Source organism: Athene cunicularia (genome assembly GCF_003259725.1).
Source record: "Athene cunicularia isolate RWA chromosome Z unlocalized genomic scaffold, athCun1 chrZ_part1, whole genome shotgun sequence".
Lineage (NCBI taxonomy): Eukaryota > Metazoa > Chordata > Aves > Strigiformes > Strigidae > Athene > Athene cunicularia.
Genome location: NW_020799142.1, coordinates 7,143,414 through 7,168,380, shown reverse-complemented (window position 1 = coordinate 7,168,380; position 24,967 = coordinate 7,143,414). Strand labels below are relative to the sequence as shown.

Genomic DNA, 24,967 nt, shown 5'->3' with positions numbered 1-24,967 from the left:
AAACAGATAAGTTAATACAATGTTGGGGAGTTTTTAATACACTTAAAATACAGTATTTATCACAGAATAATGAGTTTAGTACAAGAGACACAGGGAAAAAAATAATGCTTTATTCTAAATTGTTTTCTCTCAACTTTATATTTTAGCAAGTTATGAACAGAAGTAGAGTTAAGTATGAATTCAAGTACTACTGTCAAGCTTTTGAAATCCAAAAGAGGCAGAGCTTCAGCCTGAAGGTTGTTTTCAGTCTTTGCCCTTGGAACAAAAATAATCCAATTTTGTGAACATAATAGTGATAATGGGTGTCAAATGGCTTTTGCTCAGGACTGGGTAACATGATTTTGGAGTAGCTAAGCCTTAAGGAGCTTGATAGATCTTTCTTTTAGTATGAACTTTTTGCATGGAATTTTTGTATCTTGAAATACCAGGCTTTTTCAAAAAACCTTACCATTTTCTTCTAACAGTAGTGGTTTGGGTTTTGGTTAATGCTTTAAACTTCTATAGCCTTGGCTTCAGTTAACATCTCACTGTAGAATTGACTTAAGTAAGAATGAGGCCTAATACACTTTTCAGTTCTGGGGCTTTTTTGTCAGCACGTTTCCAACAGTCCTGCATATTTTCTTTCAGAATGCATAGCAGACTTTCATATTAAAGTTATAGAATCTTTAACCTTTGAAAGTTTTGAAAGAGTAATGGGAAGCTCTTAAACTCTATTGTAATCAGTTTAGGAAGGGTCCTTGATGCTTCTCAGCAAAAGACTGAGACAGGAGTAGTCCAAATTTCACAACAATATGGGCCAGATGCCACTTAGACCATTTCAGGAAAGGAAGAAGGAGTAGAACTCAAAGTCATTCAGCAGTCCCCCAGTGGAGCAGTGCAGATCCTTGGTTTGGCAAGTGTCTGATTTTGTTGTCTATGCGTGATGCATTTCTCTGCTTTGAGTGGTGGATAGATCCATGTGTGTTACTCATGAATGCATGTACAAAAATTCAGGCACTTTTAGGAAGCTGAATTCTACTGCTTGTGTTCTCAACAGCATGTTCTACTTTGCAGATGGTATTATGTGGCTCTTCTAGGTAACGTATGCCCTAGTGACATAGATTATTTTTGTTATAAAACTCTGAATATTCATTGAGAAGATACCTCAAATTCTGTCAAGGCTGAAGTAGAAAGCTTTTCCAACTAGAAAACACAATGTAAAGACCACCTAATGTAATGTAGAAGAAGAGAGCATGGATAAACAGTGTTCCTGAGCCAAAACACAAAAAAAAATGTCTACCAGAGGTGAAAGCCATAACAGAATACCTGGGACGAATGTAGCGACACTGCCTGAAAGCACACAGGTAGTGTTATAAAATAGAGAACTCGAATAGATTTCCAACTCATATGAATATGAAGGCCTACAGGAATGGCTTCTGTAAGTACACAAGTCTATGAGACCAGGTACCTTATACTTGGGGTGCTGAAGGAGCTGACATCATAATGAGGCTGCTTTCACCATTTTTAAAAGGTCACAATAATTGAAACACGTTACTGATGTTTGGACATGGGTGATATTGTGAGTATTCGCTGCACACCACCGGATCAGGAACAGATAATAGAAGCATAAAATCCTTTAGGTTGGAAAAGACTCTTAAGAACACAGAGTCCAACACTGCCAAGTCCACCACTAATCCATGTCCCTAAGCACCATGTATACATGTGTTTCCAGTACCTCCAAGGATGGTGACTCACCCTTTTGGTGAAGAAATTTCTCCTCTATCCAGTCCAAACCTCCCCTGGCGTAACTTGAGGCCATTTCCTCTCATCAGTTGCTACTTGGGAGAAGAGACCAACACCCAGCTCGCCACAACCTCCTTTTAAGTAGTTGTAGAGAGCGATAAGGTCTCCCCTGAGTTTCCTTTTCTCCAGGCTAAACAACCCCAGTTCCATCAGCCGCTCCTCATAAGACTTGTTCTCTAGACCACCAGCTTGATTGGTTGTCTTTGGACATGCTCCAGCACCTGAATGTCTTTCCTGTAGTGAGGGTCCCAAAACTGGATGCAGTATTTGAAGTGTGGCCTCACCAGAGCCAAGTGGAAAGGAACAATCACTGCTCTAGTCCTGCTGGCCACACCATTTCTGATACAGAGGTGAAGACCCCCTTCCAGATGACTTCCCACCAGCATCCACAGCAGATAATCTGCCATCGGTGCCCTGCCTGATGCGCATTAAGGGTGGTGTGGCTGCACACACTGTTCCTGCCAGCAGTGGCCTGAGCCCCCTTGCCTGCCCCCAGCCCCACTTTCCCCAACACCAGCTTTCCCCCATGACCACGCACACCCTCCCCAGGACATAGGTGATGCCTTCTTCAGACAACTAAAAGAAGTCTTGTGTCCACAGCCTCTTGAATTGCCCCACTATCTGCTGCAGCAATATTAAACCACAGCTGTCAAGCAATCCATGAGATTTTTGGAGAGCACTGATGATAACTGTTTAATGCAAGGGATTGAGGATCCAGTGACCGATGGTGCTCTTCTGGACCTGATATATACAAACAAGGAGGAACTGGTCAACAAGAGGTAGGTCAGGGGCAGAGTTGCTAGCAGTGACGCCAAGGTGGTAGAATTCCGGATACTGAGAGAAAGGAACAAAAGGAAGAAGCCGGATCACGACCCTGGACTTGAGGAGAGCAGAACGTGGTCTGCTCAGGCAGCTGCTTGGAAGAATCGCATGGGGATACAGTCCTGGAGGGGAGTCCAGGAGAGGTTTATTTTTCAGGTATCACCACTGCTGACCTCAAGAATGAACCGTTCCACCACAAAGGAAATCTAGCAGAGCAGCAGGAGGCCTGCAGGATAAGGGAAAAGATCATAACCAGCTCAAATGAAAAAGGGAACCATACAAGGTGAAAACAGAGACCCTGTAACCATCTATGCTAGGCTGGGAAGCACCTTTTTAGGAAAGGACCTTGGTGTCCTCGTGGACCCCAGCTGACCATGAGCAAGCAATGCACCCACATGGAAAAGGCGTTGCATTGCCAGTCTCCTGGGTTACATTAGGAAAGGCGTTGCCAGTAGGTTGAGGGTGGTGATGCTTTCTATGCAGATATGGTGAGACACATCTGAAGAGCTCAGTCTAGTTCTGAGCTCCCCAGTGCAAGAAATCTAAGGGCATCCTGGATCAAGTCATGTGAAGGGTCATGAGGGTGCCTGTGGTACTAGAGCATCAAGGAGCAGGTGAGAGATCTAGGGCTGCTCAGCCTTGAGAAGGCTTGAGGAGGTCTTATCAATGTGTATAAATACCTGATGGAAGTAATGGTGCCCACTGATAAGACAGGAGGCAGTGGGCACAAACTGAAATAAAATAAACTGTTTAAATCTAAGAGGAAACATTTTCACTGTAAGGGTGATTAATAACTGTAACAGGTTTTCCAATAAGTTTGTGAAGTCTACATCCTTGGAAATACTCAAAACCTGTCTGGACATAGCCCTGAGAATGCCTAGGAAGATGGAGCCATTCTTTCTTCAGAGATGTCCAGTGGAAGGATCATTGGTATAAGTTACATAGTTCAGTCCTTGAAGATTTTTAAACTGAAGGGCTCTGGAGAGCATTCTCCGTCTAGAGCTGCTTGGCGCGGAAGGTTACATTAAATACAGAGGTCTCTTCCAGTGTACATAATTCTACGTTTACAGAAACGTAAGAGGGATTTTAAAGTTAGGAACACTAAAATTGTAGATGTACAATAAAATATTTTAGGTTTAGTTAAGAGTGAAAACCCTCACATTTTCAGTTGTTTTTCCTCATTAAGAAATAGCTTTGGGAATAAGTCAATAGAGTTGCATGCCTAGGTTTCAATATGTATGAATAACTGCTATACTGTAGATTTACCTTCCAAAGAGTGTGTGGAAGAGCATCATAAACAGTACTGAATACAAGCAGCTAGGTCAGTTGTTTGAGACTACACTGTGTGGAGCAGTCTTGTCTGGACAGTGGAATTTTAATAATGCTTAAATTGATGAACTTACGGATATTCTGTTCTGTGCTAGTTTGTATTATTGAACTGGTACTATCAGTAAATAGACCTGTTTCAGAGAAGATGTAAACAACTGGCTCTTAGTACATTTTCCGTGCAAAACCAGCAAAGATAATTTTTTTGGCAATCAATGTCTCATGACTGGAGGTGGGGAAGAAAGCATCATATACTTCTGTATTTAATTTGTTGCAAACAGTGCTTTGTCATCCTTTGCATATATCTATTAAAGCATCCTAGCCTTGGATTTGAAGGGCAAAAAAGGTTGGTTGCTTTAACTTTAAATTTAGGGTTTTTGTCTCTTTCACTCTTACGGTATGATCTCTCTCCAGCTAATCTATCAAGACTATCATGATAGGTGATTGGATATGCTCACTGATACCTTTTCTTTTTTCTAATCATGAATTTCCATGGAATTCCTCTTCTGTGATATCCTTGTAGGAGATAATTCCTCAGCAATTCATGAGCATTTTGTTTCAGAAATGTTATGAATATCTGATACTGAACACTTACTTGAAAAAACTTCTTTCCTCCTGTTTCTGAAATTAAAAGCTTCGTATTAACATTGAAATAATGAGTAAAGACACAGTGTTACACTTCCATAGAGAAGTAAGAGTCTGAACAAATACAAATTATTTCTGGAGCAAATGTTGGTATGTGTATTTGCTCTCCAGTCAAGACAGTAAGGATGTGGCTTCTGAATAGAATTTACTTCTTGGAAATTTTTCTTACGCCTGTCTACCAATATGTACATATACTTATCCTTAGAAGTGAATGATGACAACTTTTTCTGTCAAAGCAGAGATGTTTTGGGCTTCCTAGTTCAGATGGAAATCATACAAAAGTGATGAGCTGAATTGCGTCTGCTGGGATGTCTTTCTCAGTGTTTAGGAGGTCTAAGACTTGACTCGATATTCTTGATTAATAAGAATGAGAGAGGAAAGCCTTATTAGGAGACTACGCGACTATGTCTCGTCGGTATACCCACTTTCCTTGAATATTCACAGAATCATACAGGTTGGAAAAGACCCTGGGAATCATTGAGTCCAACCATCAGCCCTACTCTACAAAGTTTTCCCCTCACCGTATCCCCCCACATCTCATCTAAATGATCCTTAATTTTTTTCCTCATGTCCAGTCTAAACCTCCCCTGTTGCAGTTTAAAGCCAATCCCTCTCGTGTGAAGAGTCTAGCACCAACCTCTCCACAATGTCCTTTCAGGTAGCTGTAGAGAGTGATGAGGTCTCCCCTCAGCCTTTTCCTCCTCAAACTAAACAGTCCCAGCTTCTTCAATCGCTCCTCATAGGATTTATTGTCCAGGCCCTTCACCAGCTTCGTTGCCCTCCTCTGCACTCGCTCCAGCACCTCAAGATCTCTCATATTGAGGTGCCCAAAACTGGACACAATACTCCAGGTGTGGCCTCACCAGTGCAGGTTACAGGGGGACTGTCACCTCCCTACTTCTGCTGGTCACACTATTTCTAATACAAGCCAGGATGCCGTTGGCTTTCTTGGCCACCTGGGCACACTGCTGGATCATGTTCAGTTGGTTGTCAATTAGAACCCCCAGATCCTTCCCTTCCAGACAACTCTCCAGCCACACCTGCCCAAGCCTGTAGCCATGCAGGGGGTGGTTGTGGCCCAAGTGCAGGACCTGGCACTTGGCCTTGTTGAAGCTCATCCCGTTAACGTTGGCCCACAGATCCAATCTATCCAAGTCTCTCTGTAGAGACTCCCTGTCCTCATGCAGATCAACACTCCTGCTTACCTTGGTGTCATCTGCAAATTTACGGATGATACACTCTAAGTCCTTATCAGGATCATCAATAAAGATGTAGAACAGAAATGGTCCCAACACCGAGCCCTGAGGAACACCACTTGTGACGAGCTCCCAGCTGGATTTAGCTCCATTGACCACCACTCTCTGGGACCAGCCAGCCAGCCAGTGCTCGACCCAGCAGAGCATACCTACCACCCTTTTCTGACATGATGCTTTTAGTAGTGAAAGCGCAGGTTGGATACTTGCTGAGTTGTTTTTTTTTTTTTACACTAAATACTGCTTTGGTTTGCAGAAGAAAGACGTGTTGCATTTCTTAAAAAGTAGAAGTCAGTAAAAATATCACCAGCTTCATTTTCAAGACTTCATCATTGACAAGATACTTAAATAGAAGCGGTTATAATGTGGGGGGGTTTTATGCACTAGATTCTTAGTTACAAAGTGAAAACAGATCACAAAGGCAGCTTTTTGTTGGATTTGAAACAACTTAAGGAAAATATTAAAGTAGGTTCTCAGTAAAGACTATCTTAAAAATATGGCTTGCAGATGAAGCTTTTTCCTCTTGAGCCTTGCGTAAGAATTTTACTATTTTTTTTTTTTTTTTTTTTTTTTGGTAAGGATGCAAAATAAGCTATTTTCACTTTTTTAAAAATATGGCTTGCAGATGAGACTGTCCTTTCTGAATTCTGCATAAGTATTTTTATTGTTTATTTTAATAAAGAGGCAACCTTTGCAGTAGTACAAAAAACAAATTAATGTAACCCATATGCCCTAATTTATTTGAAAATTGAGCCGTGACAGAAAACCAAAACACCTGTTATTATTCAAAATAATGACAGAAGTGTCAGCATGTTTTTGTGCTCATTTTGAAAATATTTATTCATATTTGCAATACTTTTTTTTTTTTCTTGTTGACTTCTTTCATCATCCCAACATGTATTTATTTCCCTTCAGTGCACCAACTTGGGCCTCTTTTTTAACCTTCTCTGTAATTCATCTGAACCTGAGATAGATAATAAAGTTTCTGTAAGCACTGCATACCTTTTCTTTACATTTTAGCTATCCCATGCTGAGGTGTAGTAATAGCTGACAAGTAAGAATGCCTGCTCTGAGGCAGTTCTAGTTAATTTCTTGCTGCATGCTAACCGGTCTTTGCACTTAATTGTATTCTGGAGAAGCTAAAATATCTCCAGTAAATAGTGAATCTACTTAGTATGGTGGATCAATATTAAACTGGCTCAGTATCCTTAATCAACTGTTCTTAGGACTCTTTCTTCTGAGCTAATTTTCCACAGAAATTAGGTCTTTTTTTCTTCACAGGTATAAAAGAAATCACTCTTGAAAATTGTTGTAAAGGTTTTATTCTTATTTATTCTAATTGGAGGGGTTGGGGGGAGAAATTTGAGACCTACTGTAATTATCGTTATTGTCACTTGGAAACTAATTAATTCAGAATGGTGACTGCAGCTGCTGTGACACTTTATTCCAATTGATGCTTTTGTGTGTAAAATCTTGTTTCCCCCATGGTTGCCTCCTGCTTTCAAAAAATATATAAAGTTTGTTCTGGGAATGTAATACTAATGTAAATATGACTTCAGTGCTGGACAGACTCATTGGCACTTTTATTAAAGAATGGATTTAGTGAACACATGGGTAAATAGGATAAGGCAGAATAATTGTACCTTTAGGAGATTAAAGTCATGACTTGCAAAACAGTGGGAGTTCTTTGAAGGAATAAATATATACAGTGAATGTTGCTGTTAGAGTCTGTATATTTTTTAAAATTTCCAAAAAGCTGTTGTCCAGCTTTCACCAAAGCCTCTGGTGTTTCTTTGTGGTTTTGTTTGTTGGGTTGGGTTTTTTTTTAAAAAGTTGTTTCTGAATATGAGGGATTATTTTTTTTTTTTAGTCACAGAGTTAAACATAGTAAGTGGAAGAGAGAAATAGATGGAAAGTTAACAGTGAAGTTCTGTGGAGATCAGTGCTGGAAATGATTCAGGAAAAGAATGAATGACAGAGCTTGATGATCCAAAATTTCAGGATAGTGAAGATACTAAGACACTGTCAAATAATATTACAAAATTTATTAACTGGGCAATAAAATTACTAAAGAAATATAATAGTGATAAATGCGAAGTAATGCATGTGATGGTGAGAGAGAATTACATTTCCAATGGTTCATTTTCATGGAATTGAAATTGGCTATTATCAGTGAGGAGGTGGTCCATAGATACTGTGAGAAAATGCTGTATTGCTATATGGTGTCTTCAGACAGTCTGTTCCTATTTAAATCAAACGTTTTACTGTATACTGCATAAGTTTTCCAGTGTATTAAAAAAAAAAAAAAAAAAAAACCAACAACAAAACCCAAACTAGTAAAAGTATGAAGAGGAGCATCAAGGAAGATCGGAGATACAGCATATCATCTACAGAAGGTGTAACAAAATTAAGATAGGATTCCCCAGGGTACAAGGTGTACTACTGATGTTGGAGGTTTACATAAGTCATATATTTGTCCTGGGTAGTTCTTTTTCACTTTGTATACCAGTATTTACTCAGGAGCTTTTAGCAGGCAACCTGGAAATCTACAGGTACTGAAAAAAATTGTATTTTTCCTGTTTTGTTGCCAGATTTCTTACTTCCACTTTATCCCTCAGCTTGGTCAAATGAGATAGCAGATTTGTCAACTTTCAAGATCTCTAAGAAAGGAAAAACCAATATATTTTCTTTCCCATGACACTTTAAGAGAAGACTGGGGGAGGAGTACTTTTCCCGGAGATATTGCATACTGGGAAGGGGAATGGAAAAAGAAAATTTTTCTTTCTCCGTTGTGTCTAATCTATGAACTCTTTTTTTCTTTTATGCCCTCTGGAAGCAGACAAAAGAGATGTGTATACGGCTCTGTGCATTCATCTTCTGCCTCTTTCTGCATCTCTCTGGGTTCTTCTGTCTTTGTTACTAATTTCTGTTTCCGTATGTTCCAAACCAGAATCTAGCAGGTCAGTCACTGTCTATTGGGAGTGTTGTGAGAATATAATACACCCTCTTCCTGGCCGCTTTGGTGGCAGTCTTGCTGGCTCAAATTCCTGCTGGGAGAAAAGAGGGCTAAACTGAGAAAGAGGTGGCTTTCTGCTAGTTGTGCATAGCGTCCCCTTCTGGCAGGTAGTGCTGTTTTTCTTTAATTTTTACAAAAGCGGTTCATCTGGCAACCAGTGATACTGGCAACGGTTGTGAATACCGGGGATAGTAATTCAAAACCAAAGATAGATCCAGCCAACACAGGACTGCTTGGAAATATGTTAACCCTGAAATTGCATGCGGTTGTTATTTTAATATTAGAAGAGCAGCATGGAACAAATTGCCAGTACAGAGTGAAATTACAGATTGTACCAGTCCAAGTGAACACTGTCATTCAGAACTATAAGATGCTTGAAGAAAAAAGAGTATTCAAATAACAATAATTTTGGCGTCATCATGCCTGCTGTGCTAAATAATCCAGTGAGCTTGTTTTTTTTCTTTTTTTGTAACTTTTCTTTTGAATGCTTGTCATTGTAGTTTACTTTCATAATACCTTCTACTTCTGAAATTGTCACAAGATTACAGACTTTCTAACTTTATTTTATGTATCAGATAGTAAAAACAATGACTGTTGCTCCCTGAATGTGGCTACTGAATCAGATGGGAGCCTCCAAAATTAAACAATTCATTTAATCTAATTGACTAAAGAAAATGCCAAGTTCACAGTGTTCATCTCAGTAGACTGATGTAATTGCTGGCACTTGACTTGCATACCTCTTGAAATATTAAATTAGTTTATAAACGTGGCAGACGAGCAGCCTACACTTGACAAATAAAGTTTGGGTATTTTACAACGGCTTAAACAAACTAGCCATGTTAACTCTTCTTTTGAAGAGTTGTCTTTTCATTATATTTTGTTAATAAACTGCATGGATAAGTAGTCTTTGCCTCAGCTACATGCTCTGCTTTTAAGAGAACTTGTTTAGCATAGCTGAATAAGGATATTTAGCTAGACGAAGGTAACCATTTGGACAAAACTATGTTTACAGGAATATTGTGCAGTTTTGTTTGATGAGTATTTTAATAACTTTAATTGTCCAGAGAACAATAAAACCATAAAACTATAAAATTTTGAACTGTGAAACTTAGTAGATGAAAACTCACAGGTTGACGTTGAATTTCACTTGGATCTAAACTGAGACAGCAATACTGTAGACATTCAGTAATGTTTAATATTGGTGCCAGCAAAAACCTGACACCAGTGTAGTTTACAAAGAGAACAATTGCTAGACAAATTCCAATTGAAATACATTCTTTCATTCCCAATGGTTAACTGTAGTTTTAGAGTGGGTTTTTTTTTAACAGGTTAGTAATAGTTAACTCCCATCAAAATCAAATGCCATATATTCATCTTAAGTGAGATGGTTGTACAGCTTTTGACTTTTGGGGAAGTTCTATTCTGATCATTTCCTCCAGTGACTTAGGTCACTGGACCTTCTTTGGTTTTGTTATTTTAAAATGAGAATTAAGTTTTACTATTTTTTCTTAATCTGTTCTGTAGTATTCCTGCCCAAGTTGTTATTAATCCATTAAGGTTGAAAATTAATGATTTTGAGGAAGATTATTTTTTAATTTTAGACATCATTAAAATAAAAGGCAAGTTAAAACAACATTCAATTCTATAAAGCTTTAGAAATGTAAGATAATCGATGAAATATGCAAAGTCATTAAAAATTACATGACATTTTCTTTAGTGTATACTTTAGGAAAATTAGCAACTGTAGAACCCTTTCTTTTTCTGCTTTCCTTCTTTGTAATATAGAATCTGGATACTTGATAAGTGAACAATACTATAATTACTGTAGGACATAATAGTAATCTTAAACCCTAATGATATAGGGGGATGTATTTAAATTATAATTCCCTTAATTTGTCTGCAATTAGAGAGAATATGTCTTCATTTCTACTGGATAAAACCAGTATATGATGATATAGAATCTAGTCATCCAGTCAGGTTGCTGGGAAAAGCTTTGTTGGCTAGACTGGTGGAACAAAAAAAAAATCTATGGAAGCTTTTATTGTGGTTTTGCTTTCCTGTAGTTTTCTGTTCTTTATGACACAGGTATTTACAGTAAAACTTGATGTCTATGGAAAGCTAAATCTGTACGTCTGCATACTTTGAACTTTTTTCAGACTTACTACATTCGCTGTAAGCTTAGCAAAAGTTTTGAAGTCATGTATTTAAAGATGTCATTCCTGAAAATGTGCAGACTTCTGAAATAGTATTTATTCAAACATTAATTGTAAATATTTGTAAGACTGATAGTATGAAAACAGTTTAATAGAAGTTCCTACAACATGCAGTTAATTGGAAAGACGTTCCTACCCCCATTGTAATGTGGTGTGTTATTTTCATTTAGAAAAAATAATCTATTAGTAATTTTCTGATTTGTTTATATTAATTTTGAGTGCACTTATGCCTCAACATGCAATCTTTTGTCAGTAAATTACATTATACTAGACAAAAAGGACTGGGAATCTATCTTCCCAAACACATTCACAATACAGTGGTTAATTGGTTAATTATTGTCTTCTGTGATCTCTGTTAGTACGCAGTATATTTTTATAAGCTTTATATGTTTGTACCACTTATATTTTGTGTACATCTGTAACTTGGAAAGCAAGGGTTTATGCCAGTGAGCTGCCAGTGAGTCACCAAAGAAACCATGATAGTAGCTCCCAAATATAGAAGGTGAGGGAGTCTTATCAGAAAGGTGCAGGCTGTGGCATAAATATGCACAAACACTGAAAATCCTGAGTGTCACCTTGACAGGACAAATGGTGAGTCAACCTGAGCAAGACAGAGAGATCTTTACCTTAGCATGAGTAGATTAAGCATATCTTGGCTTTAATTTCTTTACTTAAGCATTTTATAAATATTACTATGTCTGTTTCAAGTATTACACATAAATGCTTTTAAGAATGAACTGAGTGTGGTTTGTGAAGCATAGCAAGGCCCTTCTCTGTGTAGTACAGGGTGATTCTGTAAACTGGGGGAACTGAGGTGCTGAAGTTTTCCTAGCAGCATCCTCTGCCATGAGCCCCAAGTGTGATTCACCCAAGAACGTAAGAAGAAATCCCCACTGCAGCTGCATGGGCCAGTGGGTGAGCTGACACTTCTAGGATTGGTGGGTATAGGTTTTTTCCAAATGATCGCTGGGAAGAAGAATAAAAAAAAAAAACTTTCAGCATGGAGTTACCTAGACAATTTCTTGACTTGTGAAGACCAGTAATATTCTGAGCAAGTGACTTGGCAGTCTGTACCTTTTTAATTTTCAGGGAATCAGTCAAATTTAGGCCTGTGACTCTTATGGCACCATCCTAGACTCTGTGAATCAGTCTACTTCTGAGACTGCTGTTGGCCCTCACTGGCTTCTCACTTGTGGGTTGAAAATCTCAGTTCTCTTAAGCAGTAATTTGAAACTCTTGGTAACTGCAGCTTAATGCTTTCACATCCATGGCTGAGAAACATTATACAACATATCTGTTTGCAGTCTGCTTCAACAGAGACAATGGCAAGTCTTTTTAGAATTGAAATGATGAAATGCTGGATTGAATTTCTGATGAAAAATATCTGGTTTTTATTTGCCACGCTTTCAGATTTGCTGTATTTTTAGTACAGATATATGGGTGCAAATGCTGGAGATCCTAGGTGCTGCTAGCAACAGAATTTTTCGTATCAAAGTAGTGCTAATATATCCATTTAAATTAATGTATCAGTTTATATTTTTGTTAATCGGGAATAAAACATTTCAGTGATTACCAATCTATTTCTTAGCACCAAGTAAAATAAATGGGGCGGTTGCATCATTCAGGCATTCTTATGTTGTCATTCAGCCAGAGAAGATAAATGTGGGTTTGGGATTTCTTGGCACAGTCAACAAATCAGGAAATCATTAAAACAGAAGTCTGAGTCTTTAGGTGTCAAAAGCTTTACTGCAGAAGGCACAATCACAAACAAGTAGCAAATACAGTTTTCTGAGTTTACCTAACATCAGGTTACAGTTAGGGAAATTGGACACAAATCAGTAGACCTCTCTGGAAGGATTTTATGTCATTTAAAGGTGATGGATAAAGATGATTGTGACCTGGATTGTCTGGATTCCACTGAGGAAAAAAAGTAAAGCCAAATGGAAGATTAAATTTCCAGGAGTAAGGAAGCCTACAGGCTCTTTGTGTAGAATGAGTTTTCTTCTATATGATATTACTAAGACAGATACTGCATCCCACTGTATTCCTGTTTTTAGAACTGTAGTTAAAAAATGAGAGCAAATGTAGAAAGGACTTGGAGGAGTTACATATGGACAAATTTTCATTCTGTGGTAGATGAAGTTCAGGACATTTAATTTCTCAAAATGGGGCTTGAGTGGTGACTTGGTAGTAGTTTATAAATACTGACAGGAAGGCAGCCAGCTACTCTAAAGTGCTTAATTAGGCCTGTTGGTAAAATTAAATAGTGATTTTATAACAAAGCAGATATCTCAGTGTAGCGCTGACCTGTTTATTAAACTTATTAAGCCTAAACCACATTTCACTTGACATTTATCAGATTTTTACTAGTTTAAATGTTCTGTCCTACTGTTCTGTTTATTAATTTTATGCAAATTCCCCTCCTGGCAATACTATTCATCTTGGTTTCACATCTGGTAAAATGGGGGCTTGCAGGGATATGGCCTTGGGCAGTGGATTTATTTTATTTTTTTTACATAGGCAGCATGCCATTTAGTTTGTTACGGTGGTTCACTAATGAGACTTATATCTATAGAAATACTCTTGTGTGTATGTGTATATATACACATACATATTTAGGCAGTTACTGACAAAGGATTTGGATTTGTAAACTGTTCAGGTGGAAAAAGTCACTTTTTTGTCATAATCAGTTTGGTATAACCAATTAGATTAATGCATTTTTTTTGAAAACAGGCCTTCATAGCTGAAACAAGCTTGTAGTCTTATCATGGGTTTAGTTTCTTTTGAAAAGCATACAAACTTTCAGGTGAGCCATGGCTGATTTTTTTCACTGTTTTGAAGATATCCTACTTTTTAAGTGCATGATCCTATTTTTGTGTACTTTCACAGTGGTATTATTTACACTAAGAGTTAAAGACTACTTTTGCTCTGAATGACTAAAATACTGAACTTTTACAGAATATGGGGAACAGATTGATTCTGACAAGAAGCCATGCAGTGATTGTAGAAATAGAAGCTGAGAACCTGTTCTGAAATGAGGTTTGGGGTTTTTTTTCCTATCCCTTTCTCCTCACTAAGAAACACAGAAAAATGAAAGAAAACAGCAAAAGAAGACTGAATGCTGCTTAAAAATACAATAAACTTTGCGAGAAAGTAGTCTGAAACATCTGTTCAAGGGTAAAAATGATAATAATATTTTAAACAATATAAGTACAGTAATGGCTAACAAATACAATTGAGATTTCACCAGAAATATTTGATTTTTGGTATGAGTGTTCTGTTATCTAGTTGTATATACCCTGATTCTATTACTTATTTTTTTATAGAAATTCCTCCATTTCAAGACAAATATCGTCTTACAAAGGTGATGTATATGGAGTGATTTCACAAGGAAAGTCTAAACACTCATACAGCTACAAAAATGTGAGAAAATGAGGAAAATTAATGAATTGTATGATAAAGGTAAAAGAAAAAATACTAGTCAAAACAAAATTGAGATTGGGTAGTTTTTAATAGTGAGGACTCCTAAATTGCTTCTACAGGCCATTACTGGCAAGTTTGGGGTTTGTTTTTTTTTCCCTGAGTCATCTAAAACTGTCTTAAACAGCATAACTGGGAATACGTTTTATGTGAATAATCTAGCATTTCTGAGATGTGTTAAAGCCTCATCTGACAGGGTTTTTTTTTCACTTTCCTGTCTTCTGAAGGCTATTCCATAAATTACATTTCCATACCCATTAAGTTAGAAACTGTAGCTTCCTCAGTATCACTTGGATAAAGTGTCATCTGAGGAACCACGATCAATATCATACTTCTGAGACACGCTTCTGTTTGATACAGTCTTGCCTATCCATGTAAGGCAGTTATGGTTTATTTAAATAAGTTCATAATTTAAAAAACAAAAACTATACTTTGATGGTTTAAGTTTCTGCAAGTAGTGGGGTGAGCTTGCTGCCTGTGGTACTGGGACTCGCTTCAGGGCTGCCCCACAGCAACCCCTGCTGTGCACTGCCATATCTCTTCCTGTGCCCTAGCACTCCCTTTTCCCAGCCCAGTCCAGTCTTTGCCCACCCATAGTTACTTTTTTTCCCCAAATTGGGTATTGCAGTGTGACTACATAGGCGGTCTTGGCTTCCCGTGCTATTACCAGTATGGTTACTTTGGTAGTATCAGCCTTGCAAGACGTAACCCCACAAAAGCTCTCCCCTACTCTACCTTTCCATTGAACTCATCCGTTTTTCATGTAACTCTCCCTTAATCTATAAAATCCAGATACTGTCAGGATCTTGCATTATCTGTCACATCCAGCAGTTTTCTTATGTCATGTCCAGTAGTTTTTCACATCTGTTTATTCAGATTAATCTCGGGCCAAGGCCTGATGATGTCCAGCTGGTTAACAGGTGGGTTCGTCTAACATCCCTGCACCGGAGTATGGATCAGCCACTCAAGTGGCAAACACCTGGAGGAGTCTCAGACTCCACATTGTGTAAGTTGTTGAAAATTTGTGCAAATCCCAGGAGCCAGGCTGGTCCTGATTCTGCTCTGTTGCCTTAACTACCTCCTTCCAGTCTCATATTGGTTGCTTCTGTGGCAGTTGTTTGCTCAGCTTAGGCACAAGAACTACACCGTTGTGCTTTGTCATGTACACTGACCTGCAGAGTCTTCCCTTGCTCACATCCCTGTCTCTTAAAGGGGTTTATGACAGAAGTTGAGATAGGGTTGCAGTCTATAATTAGAAAGACGCGATCTGTTCCCCTTCTTGCTTACTACCCATTTCTATGAGTCTAACAGTGTTTCCCAGCTTAAACACTGGTGCCATCAATGCTGGTGTCTGAAAGTAGCTCTTGTTGTAATTGTAGTCTCTTCCAGAGGGAAAACGTGATCAGCAAGCAGGGGAGAAGGGTCTGTTGATCCCAGCACTAAGTAGGATACTTACCTGGTTGCCTCTTAACTTGCATTGCCTCTTAACTTAGAACATAATGCCTCATTAATATTGGGAATTTACTGGCAGAGGATGTTATCATAGAATCGTCTAGGTAGGAAAAGAACTTCAAGATCATCTAGTCCAACCATTAACCTAACACTGACAGTTCCCAACTATACCATATCCTTCAGTGGTATGTCCACCCGACTGTAAACACCTCCACCACCTCCCTGGGCAGCCCAGTCCAATGCCTAACAACCCCTTCTGGAAAGAAATGCTTCCTAATATCTAGTCTAAACCTTCCCTGGCACAACTTGAGGCCATTCCCTCTTGTCCTACCGCTTGTTACTTGGTTCAAGAGACTCATCTCCAGCTCTCTGCACCCTCCTTTCAGGGAGCTGTAGAGGGTGATGAGGTCTCCCCTCAGCCTCCTCTTCTCCAGACTGAACAACCCCAGTTCCCTCAGCCGCTCCTCGTACAACCTGTGCTCCAGACCCTGCACCAGCTCCGTTGCCCTTCTCTGGACACGCTCAAGTCATTCAATGTCCTTTTTGTAGTGAGGGGCCCAAAACTGAACACAGGAATTGAGGTGTGACCCCAGCAGTGCTGAGTACAGGGGTCAGATCCCTTCCCTGTCCCTGCTGGCCACGCTATTGCTGACACAAGCCAGGATGCCATTGGCCTTCTTGGCCCCCTGGGCACACTGCTGGCTTCTCTTCAGCCGGCTGTCAATCAGCACCTCCAGGTCCCTCTCTGACTGGCAGCTCTCCAGCCACTCCTCCCCAAGCCTGTAGCACTGCTGGGGGTTGTTGTGGCCCAAGGGCAGCCCCTGGCATTTGGCCTTATGGAAACTCCTGCAGTTGGCCTCAGCCCATGGCTCCAGCCTGTCCAGGTCTCTCTGCAGAGCCTCCCTACCCCCGAGCAGGTCAACACTCCCACCCAACTCGGGGTCATCTTCAAACTGACTGAGGGTGCACTCGATCCCCTCGTCCAGATCATCAGTAAAGATGTTAAACAGGAGTGGCCCCAAAACCGAGCTCTGGGGGACACCACTTGTGTCTGGCTGCCAGCTGGATTTAACTCCGTTCACCACGACTCTTTGGGCCCGGCCAACCAGACAGTTTTTTACCCACCAAAGCATGTGCCCATCCAAGCCATGAGCAGCCAGTTTCTCCAGGAGAATGCTGTGGGAAACGGTGTCAAAGGCCTTACTGAAGTCAAGGTAAACAACATCCACAGCCTTTTCCTCATCCATTAAGCAGGTCATGCTGTTGTAGAAGGAGATCAGGTTTGTCAAGCAGGACCTTCCTTTCATATCATATACCCATGCTGACTGGGTCTGATCATCTGGTTGTCCCTCATGTGTTGTGTGATAGTACTCAGGGATGAGCTGCTCCATCAGCTTCCCGGGTACCAGAGTCAAGCTGACAGGCATGTAATTTCCCAAATCATCCTTCCAACCCTTCTTATATATGGGCATCACATTGGCCAACTTCCAATCTGTTGGGACCTTGCCAGTCAGCCAGGACTCCTGGTAAATGATGGAAAGCAATTTGGCAAGCACCCCAGCTAGCTCCTTCAGCACCCTCGGGTGTATCCCATCTGGTCCCATGGACTTGTGCAGTAGGTGACTGATTATCTCCTCCTGGATTGCGGGAGTGTCTTTTTTTGCAGTCTCTTGTGTTCTGGCTGAGGAGGCTGGATTCCCTCAGTACAACTAGTCTTGTTATTAAAGACTGACGCAAAGAAGGCATTAAGCACCTCAGCTTTTTCCTCATCGCTTATTACCATGTTTCCTTCTGCATCTAGCAGGGGATGGAGACTCTCCCTGGTCTTTCTTTTGCTGTTGACATTAGAAACATTTCTTGTTATCCTTGACTGCTGAAGCCAGATTAATTTCCAGCTGGGCTTTAGACCTCTTGATTTCCACCCTGCATAGCCTCATAGAATCTTTGTAATCATTGTGAGTGGATAGCCCCTTCTTCCAAAGGATGTAGACTCTTTTTTTCTCCTTGAGTTGCAGCCAAACTGTTGAGCCAAGGTCATCTTCTCTGTCACCAGCTTCTCTTACAGCACCTGGGGACCACCTGCTCCTGTGCCATTAAGTCTTCCTTCTTAAAGAGTGCCCAGCCTTCCTGGACCCTTACGCCCTTCAGGACCATCTCCTACGGGATCCTGTCAAGTAGTTGCCTAAACAAGTCACAGTCAGCCCTTTGGAAGGCCAGAATGTCATTTTGCTTCCCCCTCTCCTGACCTCTCTGAGAATAGAGAACTCTATTATTTAATGTGCCCTAGTCGGCCTCCAACTGCCACACGCTCCACCAGTCCTTCTCTGTTCACAAAGAGGAGATCCAGCAGGGCACCTTCTATGGTCAGTTCACTCACCAGCTGTGTCAGGAAGTTACCTGCCACACATTCCAGGAATCTCTGGGACTGGTCTTGCTCTGCTGTGTTGTATTTCCATCAGATGTCTGGGAAGTTAAAGCCTCCCACAAGAACAAGGGCAAGTGATTGAGGGATTTCTCCTAAATGCCTATAGAGTATTTCATCCACCTCTCTGTCCTGGGTGGGTGGCCTATAGTAGACTCCCACTGTTGATATCTGCCCTGTTGGCCTTCCCTCTGATTCTAACACAAAGACACTCCACCCTGTCTTCACCACACTTGTACTCAAAGCAAACATAACAGCCCCTAACATACAGCACCACCCCACTGCCTCTCCTTCCTTGTCTGTCCCTTCTAAAGAGCTTGTGGCCATCAGCTGGCACACTCCAGTCATGGGAGACATCCCACCATGTTTCTGTAATAGCCACTACATCATAATTTTCCTGTTTCATCATGCCTTCAAGCTCCTCCTGTTTGTTACCCATGCTGTGTGCATTGGTATACATGCACTTCAGATGGGCTGATGGCCCTAGCACCTTTTTGCATTTAGAGGTCCTGACTCTAACCTGAGCTTTCACAAATGTTACCACAGTTACTGATCCATCGATATCCCTTACATCTTTGGTGTGCTGCATGTCTCCATCCCTTTCCTCCACTTAGATAGCAGAGTGAGGGTCATTCTGGTACACCAGTCCCAAACTCTGGTTATGAAACCAGGTATTAACATTATTTCAGAAAGCAGCCATAATCTGTGAGGGCACATGGATGGTGATGAGCATTCTTCATATGAGTCTCCAGTAGTGGACCTTTTCAATGATAAGGCGATAATAAGTGTGGGGTGATGGGATGAATAAAAACACAGAGAGGAACATAGCTGGTGGACAAGGGCCAACAGAGACATTGACAAAAAGTCTCCAGTCACTAAGTAATGGGCCATTAAAAAACTACTGGTATTGCTTTGGGGAAGGCCAGCCTGGACTTTGTATCTGATAAGAAGGGGAAACAAGATGAACATGAGTATATGGGGGGACCAGTGGACTATGCAAAACTTAGTAAACAGTGTTTAGGAAGGCATAGGTGGGAGCGGGTATTGGAGGGGCCAGTCCCAACCAGTACTAGTTAATACACTTATCTGACCAAGCCCTCTGTCTGATTGGCCCAGTTTTTCATCTTTTTATAATTTTTTTTCTTAACTTTCTTTGTAATATCGGTCTTTATCCTGTGGGTGTGAGTGTTCTAAGGACTAGGTTCCAGATACTGAGGGGACCAGCATGAGTGGATATAGGGCCAGCAACAAGAGTCAGACCAGCGGTGTAGGTGTCCTGAGCCTCTGGTTTCAGCAGTAGGAGTGAGTGAGGATCTCAGCTCCAGCCACAGGGGCAGGAGCAGCACATGTCCCAGTTGAGAGTACAGGGACAGTGTGTGTCCTGGGCATGGCTACAGGTGAGGCTGGGGCAAGTAAAGCAAGTAAGGCTCTTAGCATCTGGACTGGGACTGCAGATTGTAGCCCTGGTGCCTGGTGCCTGCTGCTGATGGGGGCAGAGTGTATTTTCACATGGTTTGACCCTGTGCATGTGTGTCTTTGGCATGTGTAATTCACTACCAATCTCTTAAGTTAGACTAGCAGTGAATGGAAGATGCTGGGTCCAGGTGGGAGTATCAGGTGGGTAGAGGGCCCGTGCTGGTGTTTGGGAGGGACCTGTGAGCGCAGGTTGCCTGTGAGACTAGAGTACTTGTAAGACTGGAGTATGAGTGCATGCAAGTAAGGAGGCCCATGAGTTGAATGAAAGGGCTCTGGACCCAGGCAGAGGCCTATTATTAGGTGGACGGAGGGATATGCTGTGCTGATATTTGAGGGATGGATGAATATGGATGTGCTCATGAATCTAGAGGAGGGTGGGAAGGAGCATACTCTTTAATATTAAGTTTTAATCCTGGACAGATGAAAAGGAGTAAGACATCTTGGATGGTTATACTTAAGTTCATGTGAGTCTTGGGAGTGTTATATGTGGGTGCTGTTGAAGGCAGCACCTTGTCTGTGGCAGCTAGTTGTCACATTCACTACTGGTTGAATATGACAATGAGAAAGCAACTGCACATCTGTAGACCTGGAGGATGCACTGGGCTGGGCTCCAGCAACAGTGCAGGAGGAATCCCTGGACTGATCCCAGAGATGGTGGAGGCAGCAGCCACTTGTAACACTTATAACACTTATAACATCATAGAATGGTTTGGGTTGGAAGGGACCTTAAAGATCATCTAATTCAAACCTCCCTGCCATGGGCAGGGACACCTTCTACTAGATCAGGTTGCTCAAGTGGACATCCCTTAATATCCTCTAACACAACTGGTGAAAAAAGATTTCATAATAGATACTCAATACAGAGGCCCCCTTTTTAAGTCATGAGTTCTTGAGCTATGTGCCTCTCAAAGTTGAGAAAGCTCTGCTGAAAAAAATATCACTATATCCTTTTACTATTTTCTTGTCTGCCACTGAACATGAATAGACACGGAAAAAAAGGTCTATGTATTCCAATAACCTGATTTATATGTCTGCTTTTACAAAACTAGGGTGCTGCTGTGACTGTAAGTCAAAAATGCTAGTTTTGCCTTAACTCTAAGGGAAGTGAAGGAGATACTTTATAAATTTTGGTGTTTAAGCATTAACAGGAGGTTCTTGAGCTCATTTTGTATTCTAAGAATTTCAGTGAAGTTCCTTTCGTGACTTCACGTTCCAAACTGTAATTCCTTCTCCTTTATTTTGCATGATTCTGCAATGTTAAGGGAATTCAGCAATATTGTAATACAAAAATTAAACATTTGACATTCTAGCGTAGGGATTGCTGAAGTTTACCTGCCTCCTCTCTGAACCAGGTTGCTGTATTTAAATCCTAAAGAGACAGGAAATTGGCATTTTTATCTGGGATGAAGATCACATAAATTTTTTTGAATAAAGAAACAGCTTGATTTAATGAATAGTATGGGATTCCAGAGCTTCATTCATAGCCCCCAACCAACTATGTGACAGTAAGCATGTCACTTAACCACCGTGTCCTACTTTCACCATCTGTGAAATGCTTTGGAAAACTGAATCATAGGTCTTTTCCATCTCTAGATTCCGTTAGGTCATCCAACTGTCTATCTGCCAGTAGAAGATTGTTTCCTACATCCACCAGTGTTTTTCCAGTCTGGATTCTGTCTCCCAAGTGATTGAGCTTCCACCAGTACCTTTGGGAGATGATATTGCAGACTTCTACACCTCATTGTCAGGAAGCTCTTCTGACATTCACAATAAGAGACTTTTTTTTTTTTTTCAGTTTAACTTTGTTCTGTTTATATTCCATTATTATATGCTTGCTTGTAGTTTTAACACATGCAATTTATGCAACACCTTAAAGATCTAGAGAAGATGCATACTCTCTGTAAGTTTTCTAATATATAGAAAGAAGGACAACATAAGATTTTGAAATGCAAGGTATGAACTTCTATAATAAAGCTACTTGATTCTTCCTGAACTTATATTTAAGGAAGTGCACAGACTGCCCCAGATTTAGGACAGCAACTGTATAGACTGAGGAAACTTAACAGTGGAGCAGGATGTTAAATTGAAGTGTTGGAATACTTATCAAGGATGATTAAGTAAGGAAGAAGAGTGAAAGGAAAAAGTATAATTTAGTTGTTAAACATGAAAGTCCTTCCCCTTTATATAGTACATTTTTTTCCTAGTAATTTCTAAATTATCAAGTCTCTCACAATTTGATTTAGATTTGAATCTTTGCTAATAATTATTCTGAGCCAGTAGTTACAGTAATTACTTTTAAGGGTTTTCAGTTAGTGCCTGTCTTGTCCATATCTAAGCATAACGTTAACTACAGGTGCAGTCCAAGCACCTGGACATGTTGCATTTTCTCAAACTACAATACTTTGTATGGGCATTTCAGATTTAGGTTTTCATCTTCTTTATTGACCACAAGTGTTACAAAATTAGTGTATTTTATGTTGAAGTCATCTGATTTCCTCGGGTTTTAGAAATTCAGCAAACAGATCAGGTGTCAAAGCTACCAGCATTGTGATAAAGGCTAGGTCTGGATGAAAGCTATCCAGATAACTAGGGTTTTTTCTACAAAGTTTCTATGGGTTTGGAACTATGAATGTGTGGAAGTTATTAAGGCTCTGCGTAACAGTAGTTAAACTGCTTTTAAAATGGCCATCTGGCAAACAACTGGTATGTAACATGATTTCTTTGACATAGGAGGAGGAAAAAGCCAATATTTAGTGCGTTCAATTGATAAAGTTAATAGGACATTTTGTAATACAACATATATAAAATATATATTTTAAAATAACGAGAAATCTGTCATGGGGAAATGTTTCATAAAGTATTCAACTTTTAACAAAATCCACTTGTCCAATATTTTCTTTCCTCTGTTTCAGCTGCCAGTGGAAATGCTTAAGTCCAGGAATGAAAATTGCATGTATAGTGAGTGTCTTCAGAAAAGAGAATTTTGATTTTTCTTCTGAACTTCATTTTAGTTGTCTTAAACTTATCACATATGTGGATAAGTTCAGATGTAACTTCAGAGTCTAAGATGTTTCACTTCAAACCTTCCAAAGTATATTTATAGGACAACAATACAGGCAATTTAAACACTTCTGTAAATAAAATGACCATTCTGCATACTTTGCTGTTGAAAATCTCTATAGCCCTCAGTAGTAGTAGATACAGGCAGTTTAAGTGTAAATGATGTTTCGGAAGTCAGTAAACATAGTATTTACATACACAGAAATGTAGTATTTACATACACATAAAAAAATCATCAACAAACTGATACACACAAAAAACATTTACATACACAAAAAAAAAAAAAAATCAGTCAACAAACTATTTTATTCCCTTAAGAGATCAGTGGGAGATGCTATGAAGTTAGAATATTTATGAGGGAGGTAAACCTTAGAAAGATTTTCTAAAGTCTGATCATAAGAAGAATAAATGCATCTTTTGTCCACAGGAAATAAAGCCAGATGAAGTTACCAGACTTGCTCTTAGGACAGAAATTAATTTCGAAAGTGTCTGCAGAAAGGTAAGGCTTGTTGGTTTTTGTTTTCTTATCCCTGCTTCTGTAGCTGTGAGAACACTCCTTTGGAAGGGTGCATGTATGGGTGGGATTACGTGCATTTGCACAGTGTGTTCTGTATGTTATACTGCATCTTCATTGTAGACCTTACTTGCTTTTCTAAGGAAATTTATCCACTAGGGCGTATCTACAAAAGTTAATACATCTGTTTAGTACAAGTGAATGGTTGTCTAGGTTGATGGGCTAATCCCTAGTAACTGGAATAGAATACCAGGAAACACAGTAGTGGGTTTTGAGTCTTTATAAATAGATTTGTTTATTTGTTTTGTTTATATAGTACATATACATGGTTCAGTTATTGTAAATGGTCTAAGCTTTCAACAACAGTTGGAAAAAGGCTCTAATACTTTTAGATGCAGAGAAGTTTCCACATGTGAACAAAACATGACAAACAATAACCTGGAATAAAGGTGGAATTTTAACACCCCTGTGGCTTATTAATTTCAGTGCAGTGTGTCTCCTGAAGTTCACTGATCATACATTATTAAATATTGTCTGGCTAGTGATATCTGTAAGAGATGACATGAAGATGTACAAGTGAGAAGATGCTTGTTAAAGTAAGCAGTTGAGGTTGAGAGCAGACAGTACACTCTGAAAGAAGAGTGAAGAAGAGCAGCAATAAGTACTGTTTTAAGGGATGTGCTGCAGAAGTGATGCCAGAAAGCAATTCTGAATCAAAAATACCAATACATTAAATTGTATATTTACCTCCACGTTATCCTAAATTTCATGTAGGTATTCCACTGAAGGGGTCTGAAACCTGTAATTTTTGTAGTCTGCAGGCTAAGTTTTAATGTAGAATTGGGTCATTTCCTTCTATAAGGACATCATTAGCTTCTAATATAACTATGCTGTTGCAAAGCACAGTAATGTGTGACGTAATTCACCCATTAGCATATTGCATAGCAGGATTTCCATGCTTCATGTGAACAAAATCAACTTAATAGGAAAATATCATAGGAATTTGGTATTTTTGGAGCAGTGTTGGGATGACAGCATCTTAATGCTTTTCTTTCTCTTTAATGATAGAAGAGAGTAAGAAAAGGTCACAGATATACTGACATGGAGCTAAAAAGCAACATTCTTTTAAATTTATTTGACCACAGTTTTCCAGTCTGTAGGTGAGCTAGTCAGAAACTGGTTACTGTAATGTTAGAAATAGTGCAGAAGTGAAGATTCTGGATGTGTGAGGACACACGGAGAGGGATTTCATGCTTGAAGAGCCAGGCTAAATTGAAATGGTAAGACATTTTGTCACTTCCTGTAGGAGATTCTTCTGCCAGCAGTTCAAATGCATCAGGCTTATGCTGGTTGCATAAAGTATAGAAGCACCAAAATTAAATAACTGATGCTGTTGTTTTAAAGGACTTTACAGTTGAAATTTTATTTTCTAAGAGAACAATTTTATTGCCAAGAATACAGAAGGAATATTACTAATCTTACTAGTTTATTTTGTTCCTTTGTTTT

At 39.7% G+C, this 24,967-nt stretch overlaps 1 protein-coding gene across 1 annotated transcript in view; it reads left to right on the top strand.

Annotated features, from left to right (window-relative positions):
- The window catches only part of SRFBP1 (serum response factor binding protein 1), a 53,582-nt gene that overhangs the window by 5,884 nt on the left and 22,731 nt on the right, over positions 1-24,967 (top strand). Inside the window, exon 4 of the mRNA XM_026865498.1 lies at positions 23,375-23,446. Coding sequence (XP_026721299.1) covers positions 23,375-23,446 — 72 coding nt within the window. The remainder of the gene's footprint in view (positions 1-23,374; positions 23,447-24,967) is intronic.